General features: G+C 40.9%; 1 protein-coding gene across 11 annotated transcripts; it reads left to right on the top strand.

The window, feature by feature from the left end:
- The first annotated feature begins 1924 nt into the window (after positions 1 to 1924).
- Positions 1925 to 21865, top strand: LOC110507294 (E3 ubiquitin-protein ligase rififylin). 11 transcript variants are annotated; one of them, XM_021587179.3, is made up of 7 exons: positions 1937 to 2187; positions 5182 to 5367; positions 6042 to 6461; positions 6699 to 6785; positions 11237 to 11447; positions 13211 to 13234; positions 15407 to 21865. In XM_021587179.3, the coding sequence occupies exons 2-7, from the start codon at positions 5191 to 5193 to the stop codon at positions 15586 to 15588; spliced, it is 1101 nt and encodes a 366-aa protein (XP_021442854.1). In that variant the 5' UTR covers positions 1937 to 2187; positions 5182 to 5190; the 3' UTR covers positions 15589 to 21865. The 11 variants fall into 11 exon arrangements, with proteins under 11 accessions (XP_090080269.1, XP_021442854.1, XP_021442851.1 ...); XM_021587176.3 differs by having other exon boundaries at positions 1945 to 2187; positions 6699 to 6827; positions 15407 to 15869; XM_090224141.1 differs by having other exon boundaries at positions 1985 to 2187; positions 5147 to 5367.
- The last annotated feature ends 1936 nt before the right edge of the window (positions 21866 to 23801 follow it).

Below are 23801 nucleotides of genomic sequence, written 5' to 3'. Positions count from 1 at the left end.
AAATAAAATGCATTATTATTCCCATAAAATTATTACAGAGAATCAGACAAATTATGCTATTCAAGACTATTTAAAAAAAAAAAAAAAAAGCTCTTTACCTGACTCACTTTTCAAAGAAATCAAAAAATGTTTTGTGCTTTTGTATAGGAAGCTCAAAACACAGATGCGTTCTGCCTACAACAAAATCTCTTGCATACTTTGTTATGTTTCGGTATGTTGCACTGAAAGTGGCTAATATTTCATTGATTGAATCGCAATTACCACTGTATAGGGAAACGTTGATAGTGTTAACAGGGAAAACTCTAGAACAGTTGTAAGATCACTGAGTCAAATGCATGCCAAGATCTACCGCTCAGATTTTGTTTTGACTTGACTTAAAACGTATTCAACATTAACCAATTAAAAACAGTACTGTAGCAATTAGGTTTGTGAAGTAAGCTACAGGCCCAACACATTATTCCCACATATCGGCTTTGCTTGAATTGTTGAATGTTTTTAAATTATATTTCAAAATTTGAGGTAGGCTCTATGATCACACCGGTAACATATTTGTTGTTGTATTGTGAAGCACAGCTGAGTGAGTATACATTTAAATATGTTTTATGTTACTGGGCTGGTGGTGCTTGGTCAGTCTCAGTGGAGGGAGAGAGCAGCAGACTAAGGGTCTGCCACTCAACATCCCTCCACTCTCCTTTTCCTCCACTGACACTGACCAAAAAGGGACACCGACTTCCAGCTGATGGCATAACTCGAGTCGCACCAAATTATACATGCCTCATGCACAAATTCATGTTGTTACTCCTATGAACAGAGAAAGTGAAATATTCCTTGATATTAAAAAAGAACCAAACCACTAATAATAATGACAATGCAAGCCTATAGATACACTTTACTACTCATTCATTACTGCTGCAGTGCTTGTTGTAGCGCTGAGTGGAAATAGTAAGAATGTACATTTTATGGCTTATAAAAGTGTTGAATAAAAAGTGTTGACAGTGCTGAGTAAGAACTTAAACATAAACTCACTTAGAAATACAGAATCTCATTGCTGTAGTCCATGACAGTCTCCCTCTAGTCATGTTTTTAAACGTTTGGAAATCTCACAGTAAAAACTTTGCTGTAGTTTGGCCAGCGGTTGCACTATAGTGAACTTGATTTGCTCTCTGGGACCGCCGGGAAGGCAACGTTTGTACCTTCAGATATGAAATGGTTCAAAATGGCAACAGTTCAGGGCAGCTGAATCGCGTGCACCTAGCGTCAACAGGCGGAGAAGAAAAACAAATATATATATAGAAGCACATGGCTTTTTCGTTGGGTTTTTTACATAAATGTTTGGCGATCAACTAGGAATGGTTTGCAGATCGACCGGTTGGTGGCCACTGCTCTAGAAAATCGAGTAAAGTTTAATCTTGTGCTTCTCTCTGTTGGATGAGAGATATTTATGCGCGGCAGTCTCGGGGCTACCTTTAGAGAGAACATTGCTCACATCTGTAATCGCTGCCAAATGTGTGAATATTTATGTAAATTTGATATTTTTGTAAATGCAAAAATGTATCTTAACAATTTAAATTTGTCATTATGGGGTATTGGGTGTAGATGGTTTTTGAATTCAGGCTGTAACAAAAAAATGTGGAATAAATCGAGGGGTATGAATACTTTCTGAAGGCACTGTATGATGGGGATATACCCGTGATAATCATCCTTTGCAGTACTATGTTTTACTGCTACAACCAAATAGTGGCAGACACATTCTGGATAAACCAATGGGTTTACAAAGTGTGATATTTATTTGCAATGTAATTGATGGCATGTAATAACTTTAAATTGTTGAGGACTCTTCATTAATCGCGTCGTTTTATTAGTGTCCACCAGAGGACACTACTTCCCTGGAAATAAAATGCTTGCAAAACTTATGAAAACTTTCGTACGTGTCTGCATTCAACTAGCGAGTCGAAATGTACGTGCACACGCATCAGCAACTCTCTGGGGCGATAGAAACTGGCCGGGGGAGTGTCACTGGCTAGAAGCACTTTCTTCCTGTTTCACTCCAACTAGCTAACTTCGATTTATTCCTTGTCATTTTGTGAGTGTCGGAGAACATTAGCTCCACAAAAGCCATCCTTAGCTCGCGAGCTACTTGCCAGCTGCTGCTAGCACGCGTTTCACGACCCCGGGCTTCGTGTCGAGGTAGCTATGTCGATCATTTCAACTCGATAAAGTTAGCAGGAGCTAGCTAGCTTCTAACGTTAGTTTACTAGCCAGCTAGTATGGGCAGATGGTCTGCGTTCACTAGTATCTGAACAGCTCAAATGTATTGGTAACTCAACGTAGTGAATTTACTTTTTGTGGTCTGTTAGTAGGCAAACAAGTGACTGACAACAGCAGATTAATGGGAACACGTATTATGAAAAAAAGCTAGCTACATTGATTTCGAGTCTTAACGTTACAGCTTTCTTTCCGGTCTTACTAAATATTTATTTGGGAGGATGATGGCGTGTCCATCTGTACGGGGACATCCCCCACAATTGTTTTGGTTCTGTGCCTCGTTCTGAGTGTGGTGGCTAACTACATACCGTATATATGGGTGGCTGTATCAGTTTGATTGTGGACCCTATGTCTTTGTTTTGGACTTTGCGACCCTGCAACTATTGCTGTCACAATGTAATGTAAGTTACAGAAGTTGAATTAATGTCCACTAAACCTAACTAACTAGGTATACGTAAAGCCTATTGTAGTGCAAACGGTGACAATTGAGACACACTTGCTGTGTGGGGTTTTGAGTAGTCTACTCTGGTTTCTCAGTTCCTTTACAGTACACGAGTCATTGGACGAGTGCGTCTTAAGTACATGGAGTTTCGTTAAGAGCTCCGACGCTCGGGCTGAACATTAACACGCATCGCTTGCGGAACGGTTTTGGAAGCATAAGGACTTCTTTCATATCAGCGAGAAACATTTTTTTTTTTAAGTTAAGTTGATACACGCCTTTTTATATTGTTATTGTTCCCACACGGCCATCTATCCATGTTATACATCGTGTGTTTACGGAAGACTGTGTTAATTATTAGAATGCCAGAAACTGTACTTTAGTCACCGAAAAATATTTTCTGTTTTAACTGCCAGTTAAAACAGTGTACAACAGTGGAGGCTGCTGAGGGGAGGACGGCTCATAATAATGTCTGGAATTGAATGGCATCAAACACATGGAAACCATGTTTGACGTATTTGATACCATTCCCCTATTTCTGCTCCAGCCATTACAACGAGCCCGTTCTCCCCAGTTAAGGTGCCACCAACCTCCTGTGGTGTACAGTGTCTATTTTGCATTTGTGAAATTATTTTGTGATGTGAAAGTAAAGGGCTTTATGTTAATAGAACCGTATCGCAATTGATAATCGAGTCACGTTTAGATGGAGTACTTGGCTGTTTTGGCTGCCAGAGCAAGTCATGCTCTTAAGGAGCTGTTATTTTCAGAGGTAATCTTGGGCTACCCTGACCTACGCCACTAAAGCCAGTCTACAGCCACTAAAGCCAGTCGGCATCAAATGGGTGTGAAGTGTCTCTTTTTTCTTCTTTTTTCATCCAACTTAACATTGATAGGGTAAGATAGCCTATATCAGGGCAGAATGTGCCTACTAGCCTGTAGGCTACTACTTTAGAATAAGGAGGGGGGACAGCTGTCTTTCACTTTGTATTATTATCAATCAGAAAATGTAACATTACATGGACATGGTCAGACTAATGTTAGTTTTACAAGTGATTCCTTCATTGTACAACTAGGCTTCCTTAACTCTGCACTGCATTCAGGCGTGAAACCTTTGCAGTTGGCCCCTGGATGCCTGAGGCACCAAGTCACTTTTCCCTCAGCTGTTCTCCACTTGATGCAGCCTGGTGGCAGGCATTTCCTTAGCAGCAGCTGTTGTGGATCTGCCTTGCTGTTTGGTAGGCACTGTTAGTTCTGTCTTGTTTTGGTCTCTATGGCAGTGTGTTTGTGTGTAGTCTAGCTATTCAGTTCCACAGTGGAACCAGAGAATAAAACAAGTGACTGAGAATTGGCCCTGCAGTAGTTGAAAACTGATCAATCCTATTGTCAATTCTTGAGAGATTGAGGGTGTAGCCTAAAGTTAGTTAGTAGACCTCACCTTACATGCTGTAAGGCCTGTATGTATTCATAAAGCGTCTCAGAGTAAGATTGCTGATCTAGGATCCTTTTGACCTTTTTGATCATAATGAATATTATAAACCGGATGGTTTGTGCCCTGAATGCATATTTGCTGAAAAGCTTTGGTATATGACAAATGTATTTTTACTGTTCTAATTACGTTGCTAACCAGTTTATAAGGCACCTCTGGGGTTTGTGGTATATGACCAGTATACCACGGCTAATGGCTGTATCCAGGCACGTGTAGTCATATACCACACTGCCTCAGGCCTTATTACTTACATATTGCTTGGACAGGGGGACTTGATCCCAGATCAGCACTCCTACTGAATGCCAAGGTAACCTGTCTAAATGACTATCACCTCGTAGCACTCACATCTGTAGCTGTGAAATGCTTTGAAAGCCAGGTCATGGCTCACATCAATGCCATTATCCCAGACCCCCTGGACCCACTCCAATTCACATACCGCCCCACCAGCCTGTGCTCCTGCAGCTCTGACTGAAAACAAGCTCTGAATTAATGATGGGAGCCTTACTTCTGGTAGCCAAAAGCCAGCTACCTGCTCTCCTTACTGACAAAAGTTTGAGGCCAACGCCATTCACTTCACATCTCTCATTTCAATTGCAATCCCAGTGTCATTGATTGAGCTGTATACGACATTGCACGTCCGAACATAATACCACCAATGTACTGTAACATCAGCACTTCAGTTGTTTTTGATATATCCTAGCCTACCTACTCAACCTCTCTTACAGCTCTTTCTCCACTGCATTACCCCAGCCCTTGCTCATGCCCTTCAAATAGCTCTAAAGTTTGCCCCACTCATACATACCCTGCCTCTTTAGTCACTCACTACTCACTCTGTTCATGATCTTGCCCATTCAACACATCCACAATCCTTACTCTTTTATTTTTCTCCCACAAACTCTTAACTCCGTGGTCTGTCTTCACTAACCCACTCTCAATATTAACACGTGTGTGTTCAGGTGGTGAGACCATCTAAGAGTTGGTGTGTTTCCAGGTGTGGAGCATGTGGACGTCCTGCTGTAACTGGTTCTGTCTGGACACTGCCACGGTGGAGGAGAGCAACAGCAGCATGCGTCACCAGGCCTATACTAACTCAGGTTACAGCAGCTACCCATCGCCCCCACTCCCGGAACACACATGCAAAGCCTGCGGAAGCCACTTCGTCACCCTTGCCAGAAAGGTAAAACACTCTCAGCCCACCCTTTCCCAAATCCGGCCTTTGAGATCTGTAGAACCGCAGGTTTTTCATCCATCCTCTCTAATCAGTGGTTAATTCAGACCTGGCCAATTAGAAATTGATCAACATTGATAAAATACTTATCCAGAGACAGGTGAACTCATGGATATCATTTTTATGTCTCTGTCCAGTATGAATGAAGTTAGAGGTAGTTTCGTGAGCCCATACTAACTAGTGTTAGTGCGATGACCGGAAGTCTACCGGAACGGCTAGCTTGCTGAGAAAAGAGAACCAGCAATACTGCAGACCTCAAGGCTTGACTCTTGACTATCCATGCTGCTCTTAGCTTTTTTTCTACACTCTACAATACCTCCATTATCTAGTGGAGGCATGAAAAGGGTAAAAACCAATGCAATGGTTATTTACTTTAATGTACCGGAACTAGCCTCAGGGCAAGATTTGAACAAGACGAGCATTTATGCTTCATGGTCTTCAATATCTAGACATTACGTTGTCAGTGTCCGGTTGCAGCTAGAGTTGGAGCAAAGCCTGGGACAAGTTTTAAAAGGAACTCTTTTGGTCCCTTAATTTACTGAATTATAACAACCAGGGAGGGAAAATATGCTAACAGACACATGATTGACAGTGATTGTGTGTCGGTCTCCTATCCCCCGCAGCATGTCTGCGTGGACTGCAAGAAGAACTACTGCGGCAGTTGTTCGGCCCAGCTTGAGCCCCGGCAACGCCTTTGCCACACTTGCCAGCGGTTTCACGGCACGCTTTTCGAGCGCACCGAGCTGATGAAGCTCAAGGTGAAGGACCTGCGCGACTACCTCCACCTGCACGAGGTCTCAACACAGATGTGCCGTGAGAAAGAGGAACTGGTGGAGCTGGTCCTGGGACAGCAGACACCATCATCCTCTGGCCCAATCATAAACCCTCTGACCCAAACACAGACCCCCACCGTGACCCAGCATGAGACAACTCCTCTTCCAGCCCCCACTACTACCACCACCACCACACCTTCCACAAACCCCGACCCCACCTCCACAGACAATGTCCCTTCACAGCCGCCACCCACTCAGGAGGGCAGTCAGGTGAGGCCCGAACCCAAGAGAACCTACTATACCACACACGACTAACCCCTTACCCTTGTTTGTCTGTCAACCATTAATTTACAATTTTGTCCATCGCCTCACCTTTTGTGTTATGTAGCATTAACAATAGCTTGAGAATAGATTACTAACCTTCTGTATGGCCCCTTCAGTTAGAGCATGGCTAACTCTAGCTTGCTAATTAAGTGTTTTTGGTGTGTGGTGGGTTTTTGCTCGTAGACACCGTCTGTGTTGTTGCCCTTGGGTCCTGAGGAGCCACTGGACACTGAGGGAGATACAGAGCTGCAGGGAGAGCAGGAGCTGCAGGTACTACAGCATGACCCTGCTATAGTAGTACTGATGGAAAAGGTACTACTATAGCAGTGATGGGAATCCTCTCCTTAGCCCTGGGCCTGTATTCATAAAGCATATCAGAGTAGGAGTGCTGATCTAGGATCAGCTCCCCCCTGATTCATTAGTCTAAAAGACAAAACAATTTATATGATTTTTAGATCAGTGCTTGATTTTATTTTAAAATACATCAAAATGTTACACCAGGCAACAGATACATATACCAACATTTCAGAGGATTATAAACACAGTCTAAATACTTGTTTCCATTGTGGTCCTCTATTGGTAGGCAAGGGCTGCAGTTAAAAAACAAGTGACATGGGCACTGCCATAGATTCATTCAATCATACAGTGGCCAAATATTTAAATGTGTACAAAATATAAAGGCTATCTCAACATTAACCATGTCTTGCAGGAGTGTTTGAACCTACGACTGGCAGAAACAGTTTAAAAAAAAAAAAATCTGACGAGTTTGTTTCACTCTACCACTGCTGTATATAAAAATGTGTTCTGACCAGTAAAGTTCTTGACTCTATATGGCACAAAGTCTGTGGCACTGCCTCTGGTGGCGTAGGAATTAGTCCCTAACCACATAAAAATAGTTTTTCAGATATTGGGGGGACTGTACCCTACACAATTTTATGGGCCAACTTCAACTGAATGACCCTTTTATCAACTGATAGCCTCTGTAGTTCACAGAGCTGAGGATGTACAACATGAGCCCGAGGTCTAAGATTCAGAATGACCCTTGACATTTTATTCTGAGCTGTCTGTAGCTTGTTCTTGATAAACTTGGGGAACCACTCTACAGTACCAGGTAGTGCACACAACCAAAAATCAAAGTGAGGCTACACTAATGCTGCTAAAAGGGTTTTCATGGTCCCTTTGTCTAGAAAAGTATTTCAGTTCTTGGCTCATACTCTGAGACACTTCATGAATACAGGCCCTGATCTCATATGGGTCTCAGAACCTGCTTAGGTTGCTAGATATATTTTTGTTTTTACTATGTGTGCCCTATACAGAATGAGAACAAACATTCTGTGAAATAGAGGCCTGTGACATTTACCAGATTTGACCTCCATTGACGCAAGATGGGTTTCCTCCTCAAAGCTTTTAACTGTGATGGCTAGAACCTGCTTTGGCAGGAAGTTATTGAAGGCTAGCATTCTCAGAAAGGGTAAAGGTTGATATGACGGATTTACTACGACTTACTATGTTAAATATTAACTCAATTTAGGAAGTTGACCGTTGTATTATTTGTTAGCAAATCTGCACAACCTCTCTGGTTAATGGTGGAAACTGGAATTGAAACTGTTTGGATCATTGTAAATATTAGAAAGAGGAGTGTCCTATAGTGCCAGTCAAAAGTTTGGACACACCTACTAATTCCAGGGATTTTCTTTATTTGTACTATTTTATACATTGTAGAATAATAGTGAAGACATCAAAACTATGAATTAACACATGGAATCGTGTAGTAACCCAAAGAATTGTTGAACAAATCAAAATATATTTGAGATTCTTCAAAGTAGCCACCTTTAACAGCTTTGCACACTATTGGAATTCTCTCAACCATCTTCATGAACACATTCCAATTAACCGGTGTGCCCTGTTAATTTGTGGAATTTCTTTCCTTAAAACTTCTTATGGAGGTGATCCCTGCAGAGGGATAGCTCAGCGGAATTTTCAGAGCGCCACCTATAGTACTTTACTTAGTACTCGTTAAATCTCAAACTTTCATTAAAACACACATGCCAGGTACTGAATTAAAGCTACACTCGTTGTGAATCTAGCCACCAAGTCAGATTTGTAAAATGCTTTTCGGCGAAAGCATGAGAAGCTATTATCTGATAGCATGCACCCCCCAAAATACCAGCACGACACGTAAACAACAGATTTTGCGGTAGCCGGCGCTACCCAAAACGCAGAAATAAAATATAAAACATTCATTACCTTGGACGAGCTTCTTTGTTGGCACTCCTATATGTCCCATAAACATCACAATTGGGTCTTTTTCCCGATTAAATCCGTCATTGTATACCCAAAATGGCATTTGCTGAAGGCCAGTCTGATGCTGCAAAAAGTCAATTTACAAGATGCAACGTCACTTTTTAAAATTACAAAAGTCACCTATAAACTTTTACAAATCACTTCAAACGATGTTTCTAAACCAACTTTAGGTATTAATAAACGTTAATGATGTATCAAATTGATCACGGGGCGATCTGTATTCGATAGCAGCAAGTCTGGAAAACATCGGCCATTTTTTCAGTTTCACAACATCCTGTGGTGCGTCAGAAGAAGGGAGGGGTCTATTTGTGTTGCAACCAGGGATAAATTATTCTGATATTGATAGCAATGGTGACATCGTGTGGAAGCTGTAGGCGTTTACAGGGGGTTCGCATATATTTTCTCTCGTCTTAAACAATTGATTGAATGGCGGATGAATTTTTTGTTTTTGGTAAACAGTTTTACCAGGGATTTTTACACCTAAACACGTTCTGTTATAGCCACAGACCCGATTTAACCAGTTTCAGAAACTTCAGAGTGTTTTCTATCCACACATACGCATATACTATATTCCTGGCATGAGTAGCAGGACTTTGAAATGTTGCGCAATTTTTAACAAAAAGCTGCGAAAATTCGCATCATCCATATGTATTTGGGCCAGCCAGTTGTGTTGTGACAAGATAGGGCCAGTATACAGAAGATAGCCCTATTTTGTAAATGACTAAGTCCATATTATGGCAAGAACAGCTCAAATAAGCAAAGAGAAACGACAGTGCTTAGCATATGTGGGAACTCCTTCAAGACTGTTGGGAAAGTGTTGCTGGTTGAGAGAATGCCAAGAGTGTGCGAAGGTGTCACCGAGGCAAAGGGTGGCTGCTTTGAAGAGTCTCAAATATATAAAATATATTTTGATTTGTCTAACACTTTTTGGTTACTACATGATTTCATATGTGTTATTTAATAGTTTTGATGTATTCACCATTATTCTTGAATGAGTAGGTGTGTCCAAACTTTTAACTGGTATTGTATGTGTTTATTGTTCTTGGCTTCTGTGCCAGTCTGCCGTCTGTTCATTGTTAATCTATCATTCTCGCCTGTTATGTTGGTGATGGGTTAAGGGTTTTGAATGGGTGTCAGAAGGCCAGGGTTGGTTAGGTTTTTGTAAAATACGAGGTGGAAATAGACCAAGGATAATGGTTTCAAAACAATTTTATATTTTTAATTGATCATTTTAATTTAAAATAATTTTAAGAGGTTACCATATTTTTGTACATTTTTGCCAACATGCATTACAAATGTATTACACCACATGTTTTAATGTATTAAACTTTGGCACATGCCATTAGGCTATAGGAGGATTGAAAGTGTTAAGATACGGCTGTGATAGAGTAAGGGTTGGGGTCAAGATATGCTCTGCGTTTGCTGAAGGACAAGTGTAATTTCAGACTTTTGAGACAGCCTTTCAAATTATTTTTTCATCTTGACATGATATGGTGAGTTTAGATATATTTAGTTTACTCATACTGTAGGACTGTTTTAGACCCTCCAGTGCCATTGTGCTCAGACAGAGTCCCATTGTAGAGCAGTGTTTTGTTGTTTGATGGCTGGCTCTCCATGTCTGCATGGTGTGCCCCATTATTCACATGTCTGTCAGAAATGTAGGCCCTTGTAGCCAAGCAGTAATCTATTCTTATCCCCACTGATGGATTTCAGCTTTGGCATGTAATGTGGCGTGTTGCCATTTCCTGCACTGTGGCTGTGAATGCCCCATGTGACTGACACTGTTCCTCTTAATACAGTTTTGGTTGGGGTAGCTAAACAAGATAGTTGATGTTCGCAAATTGTCGACCTAGAAATAGATCTCAAAGAACCAAAATCCATCTTGTGGTGTAGGTTCTAGGCCCGTCTTCAGTGTCTAAGAGCAGTAGTACTGATCTAGGATCAGTTCCCCCATGTTAATAATAAGGTTCCAAAAAGGCTAAACTGATCCTAGATCAGCACTACTTTGAAATTCTTTATGAATATGGGCCCTGTTCACAGTTAGTGTATGGATGGATCCCTTTAATCAATCATTCTGACATTTAAACATGATGGCTGTTAATGTGATGTGATTGTTCACGATTTCTGTCTGACCTTAGAAAATCAGGAATAGCCTATCATTTGTCATTCCATTCTAATGAACCTGTAACCTTTTTCACTAGATTTTTATTTTATGCCAATCAAGCGTGCAACGTACTGAACATGGCTGTTAAAAAATGTCAGGAATCGGGCTGAATTGATACCTGACTCTTAAATGCACGAGTTGGTTATAGATCAATGCATGTCCGTTTTACAGGCCCTTAACACAATGTATCTGAACGTTCCACAACATTGTTCACTATTGAATGCAACTCTGATTTTGTTATGCTGTTGCTCAGTCCTCAGACACAGATGAGGTGCTGGCACCAGGCCGCAGGGCGTCGCTGTCAGACCTGGCCACTGCAGACGACATCGAGGCCCTCAGCGTCCGGCAGCTCAAGGAGATCCTAGCCCGTAACTTTGTCAACTACAAGGGCTGCTGCGAGAAGTGGGAGCTAATGGAGAGGGTCACCCGCCTCTACCATGACCAGAAGGACCTCCAGAATCTGGGTAAAGGAAGTTTTACCTGCAATGATTGTGATATATGGTTGTTTTCCTTACCGGCATCATAGTTGAACTGGGGTGTATTTACTAGGAATGAAACGGAATCTAACAGGACGTAACTGGGAGGGACATAGGACGAAGCTGTGCGGGACATTCTGAATTTGTCCAATAAGAACCTTGTTTTTGTTGAAAAAAAGATTGTTGCAAAGCAGTTTACTACGATGTGCACTAATAAATACACCCCGGATAGTAAGTTGTTCTGGATAAGAGTGTATGCTAAATTACTCAAATTTAGAGGACTGTAATATGAGACATCCTGTTTGAACTTCTATTACAGAAGCTCACTGTTTTCGCTTACTCACTTAGCTAGGTTACTGTAGGGCTAATATACAGTGCAAACCCCTTGACTTTTTCCATATTTTGTTACAGCCTTATTCTAAAATGTATTTTAGAATAAATAACAATAGTCACTCTGACAGAGCTCCAGAGTTATTCTGTGGAGATGGGAGAACCTTCCAGAAGGACATCCATCTCTGAAGCACTCCACCAATCAGGCTTTATGGTAGAGTGGCCAGACGGATGCCACTCCTCAGTAAAAGGCACATGACAGCCCGCTTGGAGTTTGCCAAAAGGTACCTAAAGGACTCTCAGACCATGAGAAACAAGATTCTCTGGTCTAATGAAACCAAGATTGCACACTTTGGCCTGAATGCCAAGCGTCACGTCTGGAGGAAATCTGGCACCATCCCTACAGTGAAGTGTGGTGGTGGCGGCAGCATCATGATGTGGGGATGTTTTTCAGCAGCATGGACTGGGAGATTAGTCAGGATCGAGGGAAAGATAAAACGGATCAAAGTACAGAGATCCTTGATGAAGACCTGCTCCAGAGTTGGGGTGAAGGTTCACCTTTCAGCAGGGCAATGACCCTAAGAACACCTAAGAACAGCCAAGACAACACAGGAGTGGCTTCGGGACAAGTCTCTGAATGTCGTGAGTGGCCCAGCCAGAGTCTGGACTTGAACCCGATCTAACATCTCTGGAGAGACCTCAAAATAGCTGTGCAGCTACGCTCCCCATCCAACTTGACAGAGCTTGAGAGGATCTGCAGAGAAGAATGGGAGAAACTCCCCAAATACAGGTGTGCCAAGCTTGTAGCGTTATAACCAAGAAGACTCAAGGCTGTAATCGCTGCCAAAGGTGCTTCAACAAAATACTGAGTAAAGTGTCTGAATACGTGATGTGATATTCCCATGTAAATTTGCAAACTTTTCTAAAATCCTGTTTTTGCTTTGTCATTATGGGGTATTGTTTGTAAATTGACAATTATAATAATTTTAGAATAAGGCTGTAACATGACAAAGTGTGGAAAAAGTGAAGTGGTCTGAATACTTTCCAAATCCGCTGTATATAATTATTAGAACCTCCGATTCCCACTTCAACTGAGGCAGCAACACTGCAGGCTCCATGGCAACTTCCACCCCAATATGTTTGTAGTTTCACAAATTGTTGTGAAAATTCACAAATGATGGAAAGGCAGCTAATGATATGGCATGTGCATTTGTTTGTCTGATTTGAGGCTTGACACATGCAACATGAAATACCTCTCAAATGAAATGTTTTACTATTACTGAAGTTTATATCTTGTAAAACAGGGAATTTGTTAATTGAAAGTTTTTGGTTTTATTATTCCATTTTTGAAAATGAATTGCATCATTCAAGGAAGTGTTTAACATGCTTTTTTTCATTTTATTCTTCCCTGTATCCTCCAGTTTCAAGTACAAATGACGGCACAGGTGAGCCCCTCTTCCTCTATTATAACTCTCCGATTAATAAGTTGGTTGAGTGTTAACTTCTTATGGCTGCAGGGGCCTCAGTCTGTTGCTAAAATATGCATATTATTATTAATAGTATTGAATAGAAAACACTGTTTCTAAAGCTGTTTGAATGATGTCTGTGAGTATAACAGAACTCATATGGCAGGCAAAAACCTGAGACGAAATCCAAACAGGAAGTGAGAAATCTGAGGTTGGTCGATTTTTAACCCAGGCCCGATTGAATTCACAGTGAGATATGAAGTTGCACTTCCTAGGGCTTCCACTAGATGTCAACCGTCTTTAGAAACTTGAATGAGGCTGTGTTGTGGGACTGAATAAGAGCTGAATGAGTCAGGTTACTGGCAGAGAGCCATTTCCTGGTCACGCGCTTTCCACATGATATCGACCTGCTATCGATTGCTCCTCTAGACACAAAGGAATTCTCCGGTTGGAACTTTATTGAAGATTTATGATTAAAAACATCCTAATGATTGATTCTATACTTAGTTTGAAATGTTTCTTCGACCTGTAATATAACTTTTTGAAGTTTTTGTCCGAAGTAATGCTAGACCTGCATGAGCGTTTGGATATGTGTACCTAACGCGCTAACAAAAGTAGCTACTTGAACATAAATAACGGACATTATCGAACAAATCAAGCATTTATTGTGGAACTGCGATTCCTCGGAGTGCATTCTGATGAAGATCATCAAAGGTAAGGGAATATTTATAATGTGATTTCTGGGTTCTGTTGACTACAACATGGCTGCTAATTTTATTATTTTTCTGAGCGCCATCTCAGATTATTGCATGGTTTGCTTTTTCCGTAAAGTTTTTTTGAAATCTGACACATCGGTTGCATTAAGAAGAGGTACAGTGGGGCAAAAAAGTATTGTCAGCCACCAATTGTGCAAGTTCTGCCACTTAAAAAGATGAGAGGCCTGTAATTTTCATCATAGGTACACTTCAACTATGAGAGACAAAATGAGAAAAAAAAATCCAGAAAATCACATTGTAGGATTTTTATGAATTTATTTGCAAATTATGGTGGGAAATAAGTATTTGGTCACCTACAAACAAGCAAGATTTCTGGCTCTCACAGACCTGTAACTTCTTCTTGAAGAGGCTCCTCTGTCCTCCTCTGTCCGTGTTGCCCAGCAACAGCCCCAAAACATCACTGTTCTAGAGGAGATCAGCATGGAGGAATGGGCCAAAATACCAGCAACAGTGTGTGAAAACCTTGTGAAGACTTGCAGAAAACGTTTGACCTCTGTCATTGCCAACAAAGAGTATATAACAAAGTATTAAGAAACTTTTTTTTATTGACCAAATACTTATTTTCCACCATAATTTGCAAATAAATTCATTAAAAATCCTACAATGTGATTTTCTGGAATTTTTTTTCTAATTTTGTCTGTCATAGTTGAAGTGTACCTATGATGAAAATTACAGGCCTCATCTTTTTAAGTGGGAGAACTTGCAAAGTTGGTGGCTGACTAAATACTTTTTTGCCCCACTGTATATCTATAATTCCATGTGTATAACTTGTATTATCATCTACATTTATGATGAGTATTTCTGTTGAATCGATGTGGCTATGCAAAATCACTGAATGTTTTTGGAACTAGTGAACGTAACGCACCAATGTAAACTCAGATTTCTTTATATAAATATGAACTTTATCAAACAAAACGTACATGTATTGTGTAACATGAAGTCATATGAGTGTCATCTGATGAAGATCATCAAAGGTTAGTGATTAATTTTTTCTTTGTGCTTTTTGTGACTCCTCTCTTTGGCTGGAAAAATGGCTGTGTTTTTCTGTGGCTTGGTGGTGACCTAACATAATCGTTTGTGGTGCTTTTGCTGTAAAAGCCTATTTGAAATCGGACACTGTGGCGGAATTAACAACAAGATTACCCTTTTAAAACGGTAAAAGATACATGTATGTTTGAGGAATTAAATTTGAGATTTCTGTTGTTTTGAATTTGGCGCCCTGCACTTTCACTGGCTGTTGTCATATCATCCCGTTAACGAGATTGCAGCCCTAAGAAGTTTTAACAAGCTGTCTTTGGTCAACTGAGTACAAGCTAGTATTTAATGAAATGTGTTTCTGTGTAAGGGTGTTTTTTCCCTTGTTTCTTTCTCCCAGACCCCAGTGGTACCCCTGGCCAGGAAGAGAACCTGTGTAAGATCTGCATGGACTCTCCTATTGACTGTGTCCTGCTGGAGTGCGGCCACATGGTCACCTGCACCAAGTGTGGCAAGAGGATGAACGAGTGCCCCATCTGCAGGCAGTATGTGGTGCGCGCCGTTCACATCTTTAGAGCCTGAGACCTACTAAGCCTTGGGAATCCCCCCCCCCCCCCCCCCCCTCTTCCCCCCCCGACTTGATACATGTGGCCTTACCACCCATAGGGCGGCAGGGTAGCCTAGTGGTTAGAGCGTTGGACTAGTAACCGGAAGGTTGCAAACCCCTGAGCTGACAAGGTACAAATCTGTCGTTCTGCCCCTGAACAGGCAGTTAACCCACTCATTGAAAATAAGAATTTGTTCTTAACTGACTTGCCTAGTTAAATTAAAATAAAAATTATATAAAAAAAAATAGGCTAGACCAGGGGTATTCAACTCTTACCATATGAGTTCCGGAGGCTGTTGGTTTTCTGTTCTACCTGATACATATTTGCATCTACCTGGTGTCCAAGGTGTAAATCAGTCTGTGATTAGAGGGGAACAATGGAATGAAAGCATTGGAACTGGCTTTGAGGTCCAAAGTTGAGTTTGAGGGGACTAACCTCCTCTCCCTCCAGTTCTCCACTGATGGTCCTAGAGACCCAGAGTACTGGTTCCCCCTGCTGGAGGGATGACCAGGGGAGGTTATACCTTCAAGAAACCACACAAACCCAATGACTGGACATGGGCACTTCCTCCTTTTATTGACTGGACTCCTACAGCTCATATCTTAAAGCTGATGAGGATATTATGTCATATTATTAGAATAAGAGTGCCTAATAACATATATGTATTTTTCCTTTGGAGACCTACTACTAGTAAATACAGTAAGGGGTCATATATGACCCCTTACTGTATATGTATGTATATATGTATATGTATGTATGTAATGTATGTATGAAGGAAGTGTGTGTGTGTGTGTGTGTGTATGTATATACATACATACACACACACACACACACACACACACACACACACACACACACACACACACACACAGTTCCTTCGGAAAGTATTCAGAACCCTAGACTTTTCCCAAATTTTGCTACGTTACAGCCTTATTCTAAAATGTATTCAGTTATTTTTTTCCCCCTCATCAATCTACACGCAATACCCCATAATGACCAAGCAAAAACGGTTTCTTTAAAAAAAAAAAAAAATGTTTGCTAATTTATTAAAAATATAAAACTGAAATATCACAAGTATTCAGACCCTTTCCTCAGTACTTTGTTGAAGCACCTTTTGGCAGCGAATACAGCCTCGAGTCTTCATGTGTATGAGTCTACAAGCAGATCCTCTCAAGCTCTGTCAAGTTGGATGGGGAGCGTTGCAGCACAGCTATTTTCAGGTCTCCAGAGATGTTCGATCGGGTTCATGTCTGGGCTCTGGCTGGGGGTACTCAAGGACATTCAGAGACTTGTCCCAAAGCCACTCCTGTGTTGTCTTGGCTGTGTGCTTAAGGTTGTTGTCATGTTGAAAGGTGACCCTTCTCCCCAGTCTGTGGTCCTGAGCACTCTGGAGCAGGTTTTCATCAAGGATCTCTCTCTATTTTGCACCGTTCATCTTTCCCTCGATCCTGACTGGTCTCCCAGTCCATGCTGCTGAAAAACATCCCCACATCATGATGCTGCCACCATGCTTCACCGTAGAGATGGTGCCAGGTTTCCTCCAGACGTGACGCTTGGCATTCATGCCAAAGAGTTCAATCTTGGTTTCATTAGTCCAGAGAATCTTGTTTTGTCATGGTCTGAGAGTCCTTTGGTGCCTTTTGGCAAACTCCAAGCAGGCTGTCATGTGCCTTTTACTGAGGAGTGGCTTCTGTCTGGCCACTCTACCATAAAGGCCTGATTGGTGGAGTGCTCCAGAGATGTTTGTCCTTTTGGAAGGTTCTCCCATCTCCACAAAGGAGCTCAGTCAGAGTGACCATCAGGTTCTTGGGCACCTCCCTGACCAAGGCCCTTCTCCACCGATTGCTCAGTTTGGCAGAGCGGCCAGCTCTAGGAAGAGTCTTGGTGGTTCCAATCTTCTTCCATTTAAGAATGATGGAGGCCACTGTGTTCTTGGGGACCTTCAATGCTGAGAAAAAAACATGTTGTACCCTTCTGAAGATCGGTGACTCGACACAATCCTGTCTCAGAGCTCTACTGACAATTCCTTCGATCTCATTGCTTGTTTTTTGCTTTGACATGCACTGTCAACTGTTGGACCTTATATAGACAGGTGTGTGCCTTTCCAAATCATGTCCAATAACTTGAATTTGCCAAAGGTGGACTCCAATCAAGTTTTAGGAATAGGATCATCAATGGAAACAAAATGCACCTGAGATCAATTTCGAATCTCATAGCAAAGGGTCTGAATACTTATGTAAATAAGGTATTTCTGTTTTTAATAAATTGGCTTTGTCATTATTGGGTATTGTATATAGATTGACGAGAAACATTTAATTTAATCCATTTTAGGATAAGGCTGTAACGTAACAAAATATGGAAAAGGGGACGGGGTCTGAATACTTTCCGAATGCATTGCATAAGCCCCAAGTGCTCTTAATAATGGATTGGATTCATGTAACTGTTAGAGTTGAACCCCAGTAAAAGGGAAAGCAGTTACATTAGTGGTTGAGCTGAGAACACATCTATAGGATTTCTCCATGTGTCTGTCGTTACTCTGCATTTGGAAAAGCAGCAACATCCCCTGTGGTGGTCGAGTTTAAAAGCCTTAAGTCTGTTAAGGGTTCAGAGCTTGATAAGTTACAGTGGCCAGGGAAATACCTGCAGATTGGGGCTGGCTGGCTCACATTCTCCCAGCGTGCCGCTTGTGCCTGGGGCCTCCAACTCAAGTGTGTTGCTGTGTGCCAGAAATGAAATGCGTGCTTGTTCTGTAACCCATAGACACTTCATACATTGTTTCTCAATTAAGCCAGTTGACATAAGCAAAGTTGACAGACGTTCACTCAATCCCTCTGCTGTGGAATCAGGTGGACATATGGTTTTAGTGCTTACACGTTAGCCTGGTCCCAGATCTGTTTATGCTGAATTGCCAACTCCTATGGTTATTGTCATGTCAAACAGAGTACCCTGAAGGAGAGGCCTTTTTCCCCCATGCAAACGGCACTACCCACCATACTTTGTACGTACACACTACGGGTGCCATGCACCATCGAGGAGAGCGGACCGTGAAGGTGACAAGGACCAGAGACGTCCTGACCAGCGCAACAAACTAATGAGGCAGAATTACTTAAGAAGCTTCTGACCTAAGGGGTTTACATGACAACGACCATAGGAGTTGGCTATACAGCACAAACAAATCCGGGGACCTGGCTACTTATGCTGACAGTGGGAGAGAATATGTGGATCAGTGGTCCTTCACTACTCCAACTATATCCAAGTGCTTTATCCTTCCAATACTCAACCGCTCGTTGACTGTATTGATATCTTTCAACATTGACCAAAGGCCCTTACCCATGCTATAGTATTTAGAATTTAGATAAATCCAACCATGTCAGGATAGGCTGGTGTTTAGCTAGATCTAGTTGTGCATAATATGCGTTTTCATGACACACGTACATGAAAGATGAGTTGTCAAAAGTACAAGCAGATATTTGGCATTGCCCAAGATGAAGGTTAACTCTTAAAGACATCTCATCTGTTTGGCTGTTTGGTTAAGTACCTTAACTCCAAGATTATTTAATTAATGGAGTTGAGTGCAGACTAGCGTTATTTTGAAAAAATATATATATATTTACGAACCTCCAACTCCTTCGAGTCGCTGTGCAGTTGATACTTAATTTTTTTTCAAATTCTTAATCCCGTACCATGTTTGTCCTCTGTTTGCATGCCTTTCTTTGCTGAAATCCATACTTTTTAATAAAACTTAGTCAAATACAACCACTGACTGTTTCCTTTTTGAGATTTAATTGACACATGCGCATTCACGCTGAGTTGCCATCTTAGAACAACAGCAATGAAAAAACAGTTGGTTGTATTTTGATTAACGTGTAATTTTTGCAAACCAAAGGCCTGAAACAACAAAGATAGGTACACGGTAAGGGTTTAAGAATTTAAAAAATTGAAGAATCGACTGCATAGTGAGTTGGGAGGTTCAATTAAACTCTAGTCTGTGCTCAACTTTGAGTTGAGGAACTTGGCTACCGTTTGGCATGAGTCTAAAGGTTCAACAATGGTGAAAGTGTCTTGAACAATGCATTGTCCATGATCAGCTATAGGTATAACTCTGATTTAATGACAGGTAGTTGAGTGGTATGCATACTCCAGTGCTAGACCTCCAGTCCCTCCCTATCCCTACTGACCATAATGAAAGAGACTCTTAATAAGTGGCTTTCAAAAACCAGCACCTTTATTAATGACAGTGAGCACACAATGTACTTTTGAAAAGAATGCAACGTTGTGAAATCGTGTGCTTGATCGGTTAGATGGAAAATGTGTATTGTCAAGATGATAGAGCACTAAGCTACATTAAATTAATTAAGCTCTCTATAGCATAAGGAAGGAGTCTGGAATTAAGATGGCTCCTTTTTGTCCCAAATTTCACCCTCTCCCCAAAATAGTGCACTATATATAGGGGATGGGGTGCAATTTGGGACACCGGCATTGTTTGATGAAAAGAAGTGTACTTGACCTACAGTACCAGTCAAAAGTTTGGACACACCTACTTATTCAAGGATTTTTCTTTGTAGTGAAGACAATGTAGAAAATAGTAAAAAATAATCTATGAACTAACACATATGGCATCATGTAGTAACCAAAAAAGTGTTAAACAAAGATTCTTCTGAGTAGCCATCCTTTGCCTTGATGACAGCTTTGCACACTCTTGGCATTCTCTCAACTAGCTTAACATGGAATGCTATTCCAACCGTCTAGAAGGAGTTCCCACATGCTGAGCACTTGTTGGCTGCTTTTCCTTTACTCTGCAGTTGTCCTCGTCATCCCAAACCATCTCAATTGGGTTGAGGTTGGGTGATTGTGGAGGCCAGGTCATCTGAAGCAGCACTCCATCACTCTCCTCCTTGGTCAAATAGCCCTTACACAGCCTGGAGGTGTGTTGGGTCATTGTCTTGTTGAAAAACAAATGATAGTCCCACTAAGTGCAAACCAGATGGGATGGCGTTTTGCTGCAGAATGCTGTGGTAGCCATACTGGTTAAGTGCGCTTTGAATTCTAAATAAATCACTGACATTGTCACCATCACACCTCCTCCATGCTTCATGGTGGAAACGACATGTGTAGATCATCCGTTCACCTACTCTGCGTCTCACAAAGACACGGCGGTTGGAATCAAAAATGTCAAATTTTGACTCATCAGGTCAAAGGACAGACTTCCACCGGTCTAATGTTCATTGCTCATGTTTCTTGGCCCAAGCAGGTCTTCTTACTCCTTTAGTGGTGGTTTCTTTGCAGCAATTCGACCATGAAGGCCTGATTCACGCAGTCTCCGCTGAACAGTTGATTAGATGTCTGTTGCTTGAACTCTGAAGCATTTATTTGGGCTGCAATTTCTGAGGCTGGTAACTAATGAACTCTAATGAATGGAGCCAGTTTCATCATAGCGCTTGATAGTTTCTTCAAGTGCAGTCGCAAAAACATTCAGTTCTTGAAATGATCCGGATTTACTGACCTTCATGTCTTAAAGTAATGATGGACTCATTTCTCTTTGCTTATTTGAGCTGCTGTTGCCATAATATGGACTTGGTCATTTACCAAATAGGGCTATCTTCTGTATACCACCCCTACCATGTCACAACACAACTGATTGGCTCAAATGCATTAAGAAGAACTTTTAACAAGGTACACCTGTTAATGAATTGAAATGCGTTCCAGATGGACTACCTCATGAAGCTGGTTGAGAAAATTTCAAGAGTGTGCAAAGCTGTCATCAAGGCAAATGGTGGGTACTTTGAAGAATCTCAAATATATTTTGATTTGTTTAACCCTTTTTTGGTTACTACAAAAACTATTTCATAGTTTTGATGTCTTCACTATTATTGTACAATGTAGAAAATAGTAGAAAATAAAGAAAAGCCTATGAATGAGTAGGTGTGTCCAAAATTTTGACTGGTACCATATTTTTCTTACTGATAAATGAGGCCTTTTTGAATTTATATTTACTTGACTTTGATTTTTAGGTTGCGATTAGATTTTTAGCATCTGCGAAAGAGTTCATAAATACCATTGAATTTACGGGCCTTGAATTTACAGATGTGACTTGTCTTTATTTTCCACCAGATCTCTTAACAGCATTTCGAGCCAAACATTCTATTTTCTTAACTGCTTTGATACATCTCTGAAAGACTCTTTAATATAAAAACTACCAAATAAATGTAGGTACATTCTTCTGAATTTCTTCTAATAAAAATATTTCCACATTTTCTTTGTCTTAGGCCTATTATTTACCCAGAGAGTGTCACAGTAGACTATGAATGGTGATAACTGGTTTTTCCAGTCTGATGACTCGGGTTGGGGTGTGTGTACATGTACGGTAAGATGGAATCCCATGAGTTCACCTCACTTAAAGGGAACTTCTCAGATTCCTATAATGACCTCGACTATAATGTAGTGCTCTTTGAGAGGATGGAGCAGCTGTATTTTGTTACAGATGGTTGCTTTCTGCTCCATAGTGAAACGTTTGTCAATCAGTAATTAAACTAAGCAGTCCATCAAGTATTTAAAATGGACTCATGGTATGCCTTCAATAAATTATTTGGTCCTGGTGTTTTACAGTTTGAATGATCCTTTTTCTGGGAATGCCTTCAAACTAATTGTAGAGATGTAGTGTTTTTGTATTTGAATATGCAATAGATTATTACAAATCTGAAGTGCGTCATGCACATTATTATACCCCTCAAGCACATGCCAGAGTAACCATACATCATTTGATATACTTGTATTTTGTCTGATTTGACAGATAGCAACTGGTTTCATTTTCACTCATTCAAACAGTATCTGCATTTTCAACACAATGTAAGACTATCAATTTGGTGTAAAGACTAATAATTTTGTAGACAGCCATATATTCTACTTTCAATCTACAATGAATGCAAGGTTACAGTGGGCAAACCACATCCTGGTACATGGAGGGCATTTAAGCCAATAGACACTAGTGCCACCTTATGGTAACAATGATTTACATAAACATTTTAGTCATTTGGCAGACACTCTTTTCCAGTGACTAACAGTTAGTGCATTCATCTTAAGGTAGCTAGGTGAGACAACCACATATCACAATCATAGTAAGTAAAACCTTTCCTCAGTATAGTCAGTACTAGTAAGATGAGTGAGAGTTGCATAAAAGGAAAGGCAAAGGTGTTTTTTTTGGGGAGGGGAGGTGCTGTTTGATTTTTTTAATATGATTTTATTAGGATCCCCATTAGTCGATGCCTATGGTAACAGCTAGTCTTACTGTGGTCTGACACAACGAAAAATACATTACAGACAAAATACTTTACAATTCACGTATATTTAAAAACAACATGTGCACATCTATCAGTTACACATACTTGTCAGTACATACGCACCAAAAGTCAGTCACTTGGTGGAGAGAGGTTGTGCTGTGAGGTGTTGCTTTATTTGTTTTTTGAAACCAGGTTTGCGTTGACTTGCGCTATATGAGATGGGTGGACGTTCCATGCAATCATTGCTCTGTATAATACTTTACATTTTCTTGAATTTGTTCTGGACCACATTGGTTTGTTCTGGACTGTGAAAAGACCCCTGGTGTAATGTCTGGTGGGGTAAGTTGACTATGCCAGGAATTCCCAAACTGGGGATACGCGCGATGCCATCGGGGCCTGTCAAATTTATATATGAAAAAATATATAATATAAATATAATATACAGTGCAGTACAGTATTCTAAAGTATTCGGCCCCCTTGAACTTTGCGACCTTTTGCCACATTTCAGGCTTCAAACATAAAGATATAAAACTGTACTTTTTTGTGAAGAATCAACAAGTGGGACACAATCATGAAGTGGAACGACATTGGATATTTCAAACTTTTTTAACAAATCAAAAACTGAAAAATTGGGCGTGCAAAATTATTCAGCCCCCTTAAGTTAATACTTTGTAGCGCCACCTTTTGCTGCGATTACAGCTGTAAGTCGCTTGGGGTATGTCTCTATCAGTTTTGCACATCGAGAGACTGACATTTTTTCCCATTCCTCCTTGCAAAACAGCTCGAGCTCAGTGAGGTTGGATGGAGAGCATTTGTGAACAGCAGTTTTCAGTTCTTTCCACAGATTCTCGATTGGATTCAGGTCTGGACTTTGACTTGGCCATTCTAACACCTGGATATGTTTATTTTT

Source organism: Oncorhynchus mykiss, chromosome 27 (genome assembly GCF_057628025.1).
Source record: "Oncorhynchus mykiss isolate SJ-2025 chromosome 27, ASM5762802v1, whole genome shotgun sequence".
Classification (NCBI taxonomy): Eukaryota; Metazoa; Chordata; class Actinopteri; order Salmoniformes; family Salmonidae; genus Oncorhynchus; species Oncorhynchus mykiss.
The sequence above is the reverse complement of the archived record's forward strand: the minus strand, read 5'-3'. Positions and strand labels throughout refer to the sequence as shown.